This window comes from Montipora foliosa, chromosome 5 (assembly GCF_036669935.1).
Source record: "Montipora foliosa isolate CH-2021 chromosome 5, ASM3666993v2, whole genome shotgun sequence".
Classification (NCBI taxonomy): Eukaryota; Metazoa; Cnidaria; class Anthozoa; order Scleractinia; family Acroporidae; genus Montipora; species Montipora foliosa.
This window is the reverse complement of record NC_090873.1, coordinates 35,595,474-35,607,973: the sequence shown is the minus strand read 5'-3', so window position 1 is coordinate 35,607,973 and position 12,500 is coordinate 35,595,474. Positions and strand designations below refer to the sequence as shown.

Sequence of the window (12,500 nt, the reverse complement as noted above, 5' to 3'; positions counted from 1 at the left end):
TCAGGTCAGAATGGTCAAGGTATTAAAATTTCACTTCCCCGGTTTTCTTCATCCCAAACAAAAATACTCTTATGTCTTAAAAATAAACAACCAACAAGACCAAAAATGTTTGACCTCTCAAAATAAAAATTCATATCTTTACCTCTTGACTATTATTCACATTAATAAAATCAATAAAATTAATAAATAGAATATAATAAAATGTAATTGCACTGTTCTTTTGAGATATAGGGTGCATGCAAACCACTGTAAATAAAGAAAGTTGCAAAAAGGCTAATAAAGGCATTCTTTCTCAGCTCGCTTCTCGACACTTTTTTTTTTTGCAGAAAGCTTCGATCCACGCAGACATCAATAAACAAAATATTGAACAGACTTACTTTGCGATAATGACTAGGACATACAATGAGTTTGAAAAAATTCCAAAGCTCAAAACTGGAGATGAACTACACGACACTTGTTTTGAATGGCCGAAGGTGAACGGTGTGGAATGCTTACCAACATAATAATATACAAGAAAAAATACACAGTTCTGATTGGCTTAAAGTGTGCAGTTTTCAAGTAACCATAGAAACACAGAACATATAAGAACGATGGGTAACGATAATTGGAGCAAATTCGTAGAATGATTTGTGGGTGGATAACATGTACAACTGTGTACAATTGTGTGATTTGTGGGCTTGGATAATTTGTATAATTTGTGGGTGGATGATTTGTAAACGATAACGGCTGCAAATTTTCAACACGAGTGCAAATTACAAATGCACGTTTTCAAGTTGACAGTTGAATTCCTTTTGAACGACAGCCGAGTAAAGTTTGAATTTGACAACTTAATCTGTTTCAACCAATCACTTGAATGAACTTCATAGTAAATTAAAGAATGCATGTGTATTAATAAGTAATCACATTATTTGGCACGCAATTTGGTATAAATTTTCAGGCTACAAACTGTACACGCCATTGGGCTGAAAATTTTACTTGTTTGTTTATACCGAATTCCGCTCAAAATCGTGAGATTATCTATTCTTATTGCCTTAAAATTGTTAATCTCATAACCATTAAATTTTGATGCCTGATATTATGCGTACAGTCAGTTCAGTTTAAAAGTGAAAATAGGCGATGATAAGATCCTTATCTTCCACATTTAAGATTACTAGAAAACGTTTACTTCGACAGCTTTGCTTTATAGACAACTTCGTTGTCAGAATAAAGTAAAAGGTCCAATAATTTAAGCCGCTAAACTACTGCTTTTTATTCCCTTTAATAATTTACATATCAATAATTACTAATGTTACTTATGAGAACTTATGCCCCTGTAGAACTGCAAAGAGTCTTGAATTTCTGGAACAACTTCTGAGAGCAACAGCTCCAGCAAGGTGTACAATAATATCCTGAAGGAAAAATACTGCAGTGTTAGCATTATATCCTCACCACTACTTAAAGGCCAACAACAACATCAACAAAAACAACAACAACATTTTTAATTATTATATAATAAAGCGGCCTTCGTATGATCTCGAAAACGTGTTTGCAATTTGTTTTCACGGACCAATGTTTGGCATGATTAAAACAAAGCTTCTCCTTGTTCCCACCAAGGAGACTCCTAATATGGGCAGTGAACAGTTCGATTGCCCAATCACATTACTGCATTTCAAATGAGTTCAAAGCGAAATGCCGATTGCTTTCCAGAAAGTTCCATGGAGAGATGACGTTGTTTGCATCCGCGTTCGCTAAGCCAATGAAAATTTGCGTTCGTTTGTTTTTGTCCGATAAGCGAATTAAATGTTCTGCATTTTTGTTTACGTTCTGCTTATACGTTTATTTTTCAAGATCATGCGAAAGTCGTTCTAAGACAAATTTACAATATTTGTTACCTACAACTAGCAAATCTATTCGAGGTGGGCAAAAATAAAACAAAATATAACAGCCTCAATAAGTAAATCAATTTAATCTGAATCTAGAAATGAAGAAAGGAAAGAAAGAGTAACTGAGCTCATATCAACATTAACCTCCTCAGTCTCCAAAACGTTCAGGAGTACTTTGGGCAGTTTTCGTTTGAAAAGAGGTTTACTTAAGTCACGTAGCTTAGGAGGAATGATATTCCAAATTCTCGCACCAATTCTAGAAAAGGAGAACAGCTCTTGATTAAGTCTAGATCTCTGGTACTGGTTAGGACCGATTAATAGCTCACCTTCAACCGACAAGCTTTTCGACGGTTTTTTTGTATTGAAAAATTCGCATTGTTTATCGCAGGGTTCTGATGGGATGAATTTCAGCTTTGGCTGGATTTTGATATATGAAAATTGTTCAACAGCGAGCAATGCCTGTAGGGTGAACGTGAGCCTTAAATACAACAAGCACCTAAGTTGTGAGCAAGCGGCAGACGGCTTGGGCTTTCGTATCAAATATGTTCTTTTGTGGTGTTTAGTGGGTCAGATATGTCCAGACATGTTCCTAATTAGATGTACACAGATTTCAATAGAGCGGTTTTCAAATGAGTGTCGTAAAACCAAAACCAAAGTTATTACTTTGGCCAATCAAAAAGGACGGAGACAATCCAGTAAACCAATCAAAACTCGTAGCCGACACAAAGCGCAGGAAAATGTGCTCGCGCAAGCCACGATAGACCTAATCGGCTAACTCAATGTTGTACCCAATTCAAACCCTTTGGGAATAAAACGTTTTGTTCCAGGTATTTCCATATCATTTAAATATGAATGCTACATTATCATGCAAATACAATACACAAAGAATCTTAGTCCCGGGAGATTTGAATTGGGTACAACATTGAGTTAGCCGATTAGGTCTATTGGTTTTGGTTTAACTTCTGATTGGTTGAAAAAGTTGTGCGAGAACTTTGAACCAATCACTGAGTGAAGTAATGCAAAACCAAAGTTATCCACTGATTACGTTCGACACTCAATTGAAAACCACTCTAAGCGTCACAAATTGTCCACTTGCTCTTCTCCCCAAAGTTAGTATCAATCGTGTCTAGAAATACAGACAATGTTTGTATGTGAAAATTAGGCGTGCATCTAATTAAAGGCACTCCCCGACATAAGCATTGGCTAAGCTGCCGATAAAACAAGGTTGTACGGTTTACCACGTTTCTTCTTTATTTGATAGCACTAAGGAGCTGTTTCTGCCCCCCACAGGCTGCCTCAGCCAGCAATGTGAAGACATCATTTGAATTCGTAGTGAAGGTCAATTTTTCAACAATGTAGTGCTAACAATAATTGTTGAAATTTCTGAGGCTGCGCAGAAGGGATTCGTGACTGACCACTTGACCGAACAGACACTACTGTCAATGCTTACCGAAAGAGTTGCAGAAAGATACAAAAGCCGCTTAGTCTAACTATAGAGGCAGCTAAGTTTGAATGACTTTTGACCCAGCGTCATAGTAGAGGGGACCCAGTCCCCTCTACTAACTATGACAGTGTGTGTGTATAAAAGCACTTCCTGGTGATGTTGATCAGCGAAGGTTCTTCATCCATTTTTCGCATTCACAGTAGTGTAAGGCCTTGCTTGATTTCTGTGCCGTTTACATATAATTATATAGAGAGGTAGCTGTTTAATCAATTTAAAGCACTTACTTGTTAAGCTGCGGATACTGCAGGGACTCAACAACATTAACAGCGATCTGTTGGTATAGTCGAGGTCCAATCAACAGCTTGATGAAGCCTGCAACACATTCAATTAGAAATCTTTCCTTTTTAGTCTAGAAACAAGCCTATCAGGATCTAGCATATTAAACAGTATAAGAGGCCGGATGAAGCCTGCGAAACAGTAAGTAAGTATTGTGCCTGTTTATGCTTGCATGCCAGGGTCTTCAAAACACTCGCAAGGATATTTGTAATCACCGCTTACTAGTGAACAGTTTTCTTAAGGTAAGATCAGTGGGATACAAAGTTTACTAGGCCCATCGCTACGATTTCATCAACGTATTGCTACATGTAAGCATACTTTTCATTCTACGATTGGAATGAAAATTTATATTTCTTGCCTTATGCACTGTATTTGTCTGTTTTCTTTAAAGATTCGAAGCATAAGGATTTTCCTACCTAAAGAAGACCGATTGAACGATAAACTAGATCAAGTGTCCTCTTGGACCACACCACACTGGAAGCAATAACACTAAACCTTTTGGCAAACGTTCCAAACCTGTGATGCTCTTTACATTCATTTCGTAGGTTTTATTTCTTACATACAGCTAAGAAACAAAACCTACCAAATGTACAACAAGTAGCGGGAATGTTTGACCTCAAATACACATATGTTTTTCCAAGATCACGATGTCTTCAGCAATAAAAAAAAACCTATTAATTCGTGCCGTTTCTGGTTTAAAATTCCATTTTGAGGAAGCCACAATACTTAACAAAACCACATTCGTTTGACCCACAGCAAAGCTTGTGAGAGGCATGAATTCCTGAAATAAAGCCACAAACTGCTTTTGCAGTGCAAGCATTCTAACAAAACTTAAATGCAAAAATTACACCATCTCAGGGGGTAGGCCCAGGTTGTTATCAAGTTCAGCCGCGGCAAAAACCACAAACTTATACAAATTGCGCCGGCTCGAGCTCAATACTTGACGCTTTAGAAGGCTTTTTATACTAGGCTAGGAAGCAAAATAAATCACTAGCCCACAAGGTCAAGCCACAAGTCCAAAACATGGCCTTAAAAAATGTACCTAGCAAATAAGGAAGCATTCCAATCCTTCTGTTGTCCCACCCCTTTCCCGAAGCCCTGATATTTCTCCAGTGACACTTGAGAGAGAACACTAGCCTTCATTAAAGGGAACGTCCACTTCAACAAAAAAAAAAAGAAAACTTTAAATCACAGAAAATAACCGTTTAAGTCAAGTCAGTCTAAGGTATTTTCAAAGAAAGTGTTTGTATCCGAAATAAATAAGTTTTAGACTCGCCTATTTTTGTTTTGAAATTTCGCCGGCGCCGCCATCTTAAATAATTGTGACGTGTTACGGTTGCTCTATTGTTATTAGACAAAAGCTCTTTGTGTTAGAACAATAGGGCATCCGTTACACGTCACAATTTTTCAAGATGGCTGCGCCCGCGAAATTTGAAAGTGAAAATAAGCGATTTTAGGGGACAGCTATTCTTAGAGTTATTTTCGTAGAGTTATGTCGTAGAGTTAGAGTTCAGTTTCCAAAATCCTGAATTCAGGATTTTGGACTGCCAAAATCCTGAATTCAAGATTTTGGACTCCCAAAATCCTGAATTTAAGATTTTGGAATTCAAGATTTTTTGGCAGTCCAAAATCTTGAATTCAAGATTTTGGAAGTCGTTAACTCTAACTCTAACTCTAAGTCATAACTCTACTGAAATAACTCCATTGATAGTTAACCGCGCGATTTTAAAATTCATTTTCCTTGATATAAACACGGATTTAAAAACAAATTTCGAACATGGAATGAAAAGGAATAACACCCACTCTGTTGTCGTTGTTTGCTCTCTCTTTCATTTTTTTTTTTTTTTGGAATATAGTTTTATGAAGGTCTTTAATAATATTCCAGTTACAATGTTGGGTAGCAGTGAATTTACTGTTCCCCGAAACTCATTAGTCCAGGGGTTTTGAGGCAGTGTTGGGAATCAGTTGCGATTTCATAATCGATCATCAGAAATGATCGGATTGACCCAACCGATCGCTCATCGATTGTAATCCGAAAAATTATCACGATAAGAACCCTGTGCTTCAGCCTGAGAGTGATTTTACTAGTATTATGTATAACATTAACACTGGTTCACATAATTGTTTGAATAACTTTAGCCTTAAAAAAAAAGAGTCAAACTATTACTAACGAGAAAAATGGACTTCAGAGGATTTTAGCAGCTCTTATTAATACCAAAGAAAGACAACACAAAGGTTTTAATATATTTTACACATTTATCCCCAATATTTGTTTTGGTTTTTTCCTGTGATAATTGATTTTGCATGATCCGTGACGGTAGATTGTCCCGTGGATTAAACTTTTCGAGCAAGAACTGATTATACATGTAATTAATGATCTGGCCTCGGTTGTTCAAAAGGTGGATAGCGCTATCATCCACCGGATAAATCACTATCCAGCGGATAAACACTAGCAAAAACGATTGAGTTGTACAGTGGATAGCGCTATCCACCTTTCGAAGAACTGGGGCCAGTACACTACTACTAGTAGGAACGCATTTCCAGTAGCCCTGCACTCGGAACTTTTACTAATTCTGGGCTAGAGGTTCGTATCAAGCACTGGGTCAGCTAGAAGCAAAATCCCAAGGAGATCACATCAAATAAAACTCTTATGGTGTTGAAAATTTGAGATTAGGGGCACTTGAATGGTGAAATATCTTCATCAACAAATATCAAGTTTGCTTTGTCAGCGTTACGCAATTACATTAACGTATCTGCTTGCCTACCTGGGAATGCAAACAAAATGTTTTACCCGTAGTTTACCTGGAAAAGCACCCATAAGTGCAAAGACTGCTTCTTTCCTTGTATGTGCCTTTTCAAGTTCTGATTTAGTTTTCTTCATATTTTCAATCAGTTTCCCTTGTGGCCATATTGCTTCATTCAGCTTGTTGAGATAAAATGCCCATGATTCATCGCTTGTTATGTTATCAATTTCACTCTGGATACTCCTTGCCATGAAAAAAAAAAAAAAACAACAACAAGAAATATATTTAAACAAGGCGGAATGACGTAACATCTTTAGAGAGGTACATGTACACTGTACTGCCATGACGGTTTCTATGCTTTCAGATCAAATGCTGAGTCAAACAACCAAGCTAGGGGATTTTCCCATTCCTACAGTGCTCAGAGTCCTCAAAACTTGAGAAGCCAACAAATGTATGCTACATGTACTTGGAAGAGCTTTGTAAATTACGTGCATTGAGCAGTATACTTACTGCAAGCAGTCGCCAAGACAAGAAAAGAACTACAGTATGTTGTTTGTCGATCCAAACGTTTGGATCCACAAAACACAAAAAGTGTGAGATGTGGCAGGAATCCACGAAAAAATAAGTTTTCCTCATTGTTTTTTCTTCTACTTAAACTTCTTGCACATGGTCGCTCAGAAAGCAGAACTTGTAAATTTGAATACCATAAAACTAGGAGGAGTCAACTTAATAACTTGTGGAGAAACCACTTAGAACTAGAGAACCATGCAGCCCTAAAACTAGTTCAGGAGTGAACCTGATTAACTATCACCACCCCATTGTGTATGTGCAAACAGAAAACATACCATTCGAGCAGACCTCCTAGTGTGGCAGAGAAGCCGTGCTGCACTCTGTCTATGGTTAACCATGAATCACGATCCCGAAGGAGCTCACACAATAAGGACAAAATGGCATCAGAAAGAGGGCATTGTAGCTCAGATTCGTCAAGGGCTCTTCCCGGAAAGGACTTATCATCAAACGTATTTGGCTGGTCTACTGCAGAGAAAGCATTTGGTTCCTCTGCTTTCAGAGGCTGCCTTACTGGAGAAGGAATTTCCTCTCGGCCAACAGCAACATCTTTCTGTTTCTTTAGATTTCTATGAAAAACTTGCGTGGGTGATTCTTTGAAAAGCTTCTTAAAAGTTCCATGTTTCTTCTCCTTCTCAGCTGGTAGCACATCAAGGTTTTCCAATGAACCAGTCTTGTTTCCTTGCCCAATTCGCTTGGCAGCTTTCAAAATCTTCTGGGGTGTAAACTGAAATTTACGAGTGGAAGCTTGAGAGGCGATTTCCTCCATGGACTTGCTCTTGGGCATGGAATTGCTTGGGAGCAACAGGTGTTCCACAGGCCTTTGGCTCTGAGAATACTCCAACTGCATATCAAGGTACTTCTTAAAAATTGACCCAGAACTTTCATCCTTGATTTCATTTGGCTGATTTCCCGGCGCACTTTGTAATTGTGACATGGTGGGTTTGTTGGTGGTAGACACTGAATGGAGCTCGTCAGGATTATCACTTCCATCACCAGCGGTTCTTGGACCCAGATGTTGTGACATTTTAAGGTAATGCTTATAGCCAACAGCCTCTTCATCTAAATCAAATGGCATCACCTTGTTTTTCATTCTCCAGAGATATCCTGCATCTGGTTCATCATGATCTTCCTGATTTTCCACAGGACACGGAGAAGGGGGTGATGGCAAGCTACATTCCACACACTCAGAAACAAACGCTGAATAACAGTGCATTGAAAATTCTATCCTTTGGTTTATATCGGCCTCCTACACAAAGAAATAATTAACAATCTTTTAAAATGAAGCATGATTAAATGCATATACATGTACCAAGAAGGGTGTAATGAGCTAAGGTGGATAACATCTTCAGAAATGTCCTACCACTATACAAAAGCCACTAATAATATTGTTGAAACATTTAACGATTGCTTTTTAAAGACCAATCATTTGGGATATTATGCAGAAGTGTGTATATGTGTGTCATTGAGTGGAGTTTCATTACAGTTTGTTAGCCCTTTGCCCCCAAGAGGTACACTCAGAGATTTTACTCTGTCTGATACTGGACGATTTACATGTAGCTAGTCAGTGGGGAACCCCTTTATTCAGGATGAAGGGGTTAACAACATTTCTGTCTACTCAAAAACTGTCCCCTTTGTGAGAGGGATACTTGAATGTAGATATTGGAGGCTGGTTTGTATATGTAATAGGACTACATGCTGTCCAATTTGGCAGTGGCAGTCCTAAGAATTTTCTCGTCCAATTATTTCCAAATTGGAAATAGCTTCCAAAAATGGTTTGTTCTCACTGTTAGAGACGATTAGTTGAAAAATGCGAGAGAAACCACTGTCCTGGCGAGTGAAACCTTCACACTTCTGGTGTCCATTCTGTTGCTCAATAACATCACGTGCTAAAGCTCCCTAATAGCTGCAACCTGATTGGCCAATAATCGGTTCTTTTATTTATCTTGACATTTGATTGTTTGATAGAAAGTATCAGATTTTTCTCAAATTGGACAGATTGTTCAAAGCTGAGGTAAACGTTCCAGCAAAAACTATCCAATTTATTTTAAATTTGGGCAGTTGGCAAAAATTAATAAAAAAATAATATATCTGTTGGCAATATTGGATTTTGATGCGGCTGTAATTAAGCCATTGAAAGGGTCACTTTAAATGTGCGAAGCCATGAAACAATCTTCTGGCGGGTGATTGCAGTTGACCTTGAACATCTGAGAAGAGAGCATTCCAACTCTTTATTGAACAAAGCTTGAGATAATATGAAGAGTAGAGGTTTCACACTGCTTTTTCTCCACACCATTACAACCAACCAAAAAATATTTTTAGGGCCAAAAAAAAAATCCAAGAAACATAACATGGCAGAACTTTATGTCGCTTGCTCACTGAGTTTCCTTACTATATACATGTAGTTTGACAATGAACGACTGTCATTTGTCCAATAATAGGAAAAGGAAAGGAACTTTTTTCAAGTGTCCAGTCATTCTAGCACTGGAGCACTTATTTGGACACTGTTTAAAAACTGAAATTAAAAATTAATGCAAAATCAAGTCAAATGTTGGTTTTTGAGGAGAGGGGAAACCAGAGTACCCAGAGAAAATATCTCGGTGCAGAGTAGAGAACCAACAAACTCAACTCAAATATGAACCCAAGTCTGGGAATCGAACCCGGAACACAATGGTGGGAGTCAAGAGATCTCACCACTGCCCCATTCCTGCATCCCTGAAGGAAAGGATATTTACTTAAAGGGGCTACAGGTCACGCTATTTTAGGTAATTTTGTTTAATTTTGTTAATAAGAGCTCTAAACGTCAAATTGGCAGAGCAAGAGTCTTTCATTTTCAAAATCACGGTCTCATAACAACTGAAAATGATTTTCCAGCTGTGTAAATGATATTTTGATATACATGTAGACTGATAAAAATTTGAAAAAAATCCATTTCAATCCTCTCCAGTTTTGTCCATGCATGTCCCTTCTTGGCTTCCCTGTGTTTTGTTAATTCTTCTATAATAGTTTCGAACAGTTATTTTGATATTTTAGTCAATTCTATGACGATTCGATCAGTGCTGAAATTGCCTAAAATTGCGTGACCTAGCCCCTTTAACTTCAAAAGGAAAGGAAAGGATATTTACTTAACTTTAACACTACTGAAAATTGAACTACATCCCCCCGATTTGTCAAGAATGAACCAGCAACCCACATTATCTATCCCCCCTATAAAAAATGTCATGAAACCTGAATTCTCATTACTGCTGTTATTATTACTACAGTACCATCATCTTCACCACGGCCATTGCCATTATTGCAGGGCAGCTCGCGAAAGTAAGTCATGGGCATCTACTTTTTGCAATTTCCGTAGTTTTTTGTTAAAATGGTTCAGGGAAGGATTTTTTTTTTGCGGAATTTGTAATTTTTGGAGCTGCATGCATTTCTGGACATACATGTAAGTGGAGGTAAGTGTACAGTACATATTATTACGTAGCAAAGATAATCAGAACTAATAGTCTATAAGCCAAACCATTAACAAAATAATATTAATGGTCACTTTGTCAGGTGCCCAGCCCTTAAATTAATTTTAATAAAGTGCCTCATCGTTGTTGTCAATTCTAATGACTTTGTTATCACTGTCCTCGTTATAAAGAACATGTAAGTCTCCTCATTCTCGTCGTCATCATCATCATCATCATCATCACAACCACCACTACTACTGCTCCTACTTATCATCAATATCATTAGTACTATTTGGGTACTATTTGGTTTGGCCTTCAGTTGAGTATATTTATTATAATAGCAACTACTAACAATGCTTGTCTTAAAGGTATCCTGATCTGCTAGTTTCCAAGGAACAACAGCCTTGTCATTTGCTTCAGAAGAGGATTTCTCCGGCATGTTTTCTTCTTCCTCAACTGAAAACAAAGAAAGAAATAGATCAAATAATACTTATTACGGTAATTATTATAAAAAACTTAACTACCTGTAGATATAAGATTTCAAGCATTTTCATTGGCTTGCCGGGCACAGGCTATCAGTTCATATACCTGCTCTACAGTGTACCTAATAAAAAAAAAATCTTATTGCCAAGAAACACGTCAACAATAAAGCGAGCTAAAAACACTATTGCAGTTCTGATAAAAAATGGCCGACGAAAGCCCTTTTGGACTGGAATTGACCGAGGTAGAAATCAATGCTTTAGTCGACAATACATGGAAGAGTTGCTGATAGAGGAGTTTTTAATAAAACAGTTGTTCTACCCGGGCTTCCTGAATATACATGTAAGATGACTAAACCAACTCGGCACGTTATCTTTCACTTCATATCCAGCACGCCATTGTCATGACCCCACAACATTTTAGCTTTGAATTTGATATTGTGTATAAATAAATAAATAAATAAATAAAGATTGCTTGATCATAGAATAATTGTTAATTATCACCCCCACCCCCCCCCCCCCCAAAAAAAAAACCACATTATCACCTGAGTCAAAAGCTGTCTTGATGCTGTCAATCACTTTGGTCATTTGCCTGCTTAGCATCTAGAGTACAAAAAATAATTATATATGCAAGGTTTTACTAAAATCTTAATGTGAAAGTTTAGGAATTTGCATGTCCTTAAAAATAAGGTAGGAAATTGTGGGTACTAATCCCTACTAAACCAACACCCAGGGCCTTTAAAACAACTGACGAGAAAGTACCTCTTTTTTCAGTTTTAATTTAACCCTTTCACTCCTGTAAGGGTCAGTGAGACTTATAGATGATTATACTCATCAATGGGAGACTCCTCTGGGGTGAAAGGGTTATCCCCATCAAGGTCCTCTCAAGAACAATGTCCCCTTTAACCTTTTCCCTTCTAAGAGTGACACTTATACATTTTACTCTGTCTAATGCCAGACGATTTTACTTCTCAATGGGAGACTCCTCAGGGGTGAAAGGGTTATCCCCATCTAAGTCCACTCAAGAACGATGTCCCCTTTAACCTTTTCCCTTCTAAGAGTGACACTTACAGATTTTACTCTGTCTAACGTCAGACGATTTTACTCGTCAATGGGGAACTCAACAGGAGTGAAATGGTTAAATGGTTAGACATTCAAGTTTACTATGATACACTTATGTCGCAATTTGCGACAAGATACGAAAATTTAGTTGCAATTTCGCAAATTTTAGTCGCAAATTCGCCGTGCTGCATTGTGTTGTCAGCGGTTTAGCAAAAAAATATGAGCCAGCAGTACTTGTGTGTAAAGAAACTGCTGAAAATGGCAAATGATCGAAGGAATGGTGGAGCTGTGCACATAACATCGCAGCTAAATTACTATACAATTACGCTACCTTCAGAGAAAATTCACAGCGAGAAACAAAATAATTTTGTCATTTATTTATTTATTTTTTTTTTTTAGCAAAAGTCGCAGCAAAGTGGCAAGTGCTAACCCTTTTGTTTCAAAAGAACGAAGGTGACAACAAGTCGCAAATTTGCGACTTCTCCAGATATTTTAGTCGCAAAGGGAAAAATTTAGTCGCAAATGCGACTGTATTGGTCGCAATTTCGAGCCCTGAAGAGGCC

General features: G+C 37.7%; 1 protein-coding gene across 1 annotated transcript in view; it reads right to left on the bottom strand.

Annotated features, from left to right (window-relative positions):
• LOC138004066 (uncharacterized) overlaps positions 1 to 12,500 on the bottom strand; it is a 22,806-nt gene that overhangs the window by 148 nt on the left and 10,158 nt on the right. The window contains exons 5-10 of the mRNA XM_068850462.1: positions 11,421 to 11,478; positions 10,749 to 10,852; positions 7,232 to 8,202; positions 6,445 to 6,629; positions 3,591 to 3,678; positions 1 to 1,388 (exon numbers count right to left, since the gene is read on the bottom strand). The exon at positions 1 to 1,388 is cut by the window's left edge and continues 148 nt beyond it. Coding sequence (XP_068706563.1) covers positions 1,289 to 1,388; positions 3,591 to 3,678; positions 6,445 to 6,629; positions 7,232 to 8,202; positions 10,749 to 10,852; positions 11,421 to 11,478 — 1,506 coding nt within the window. The 3' untranslated portion in view covers positions 1 to 1,288. The remainder of the gene's footprint in view (positions 1,389 to 3,590; positions 3,679 to 6,444; positions 6,630 to 7,231; positions 8,203 to 10,748; positions 10,853 to 11,420; positions 11,479 to 12,500) is intronic.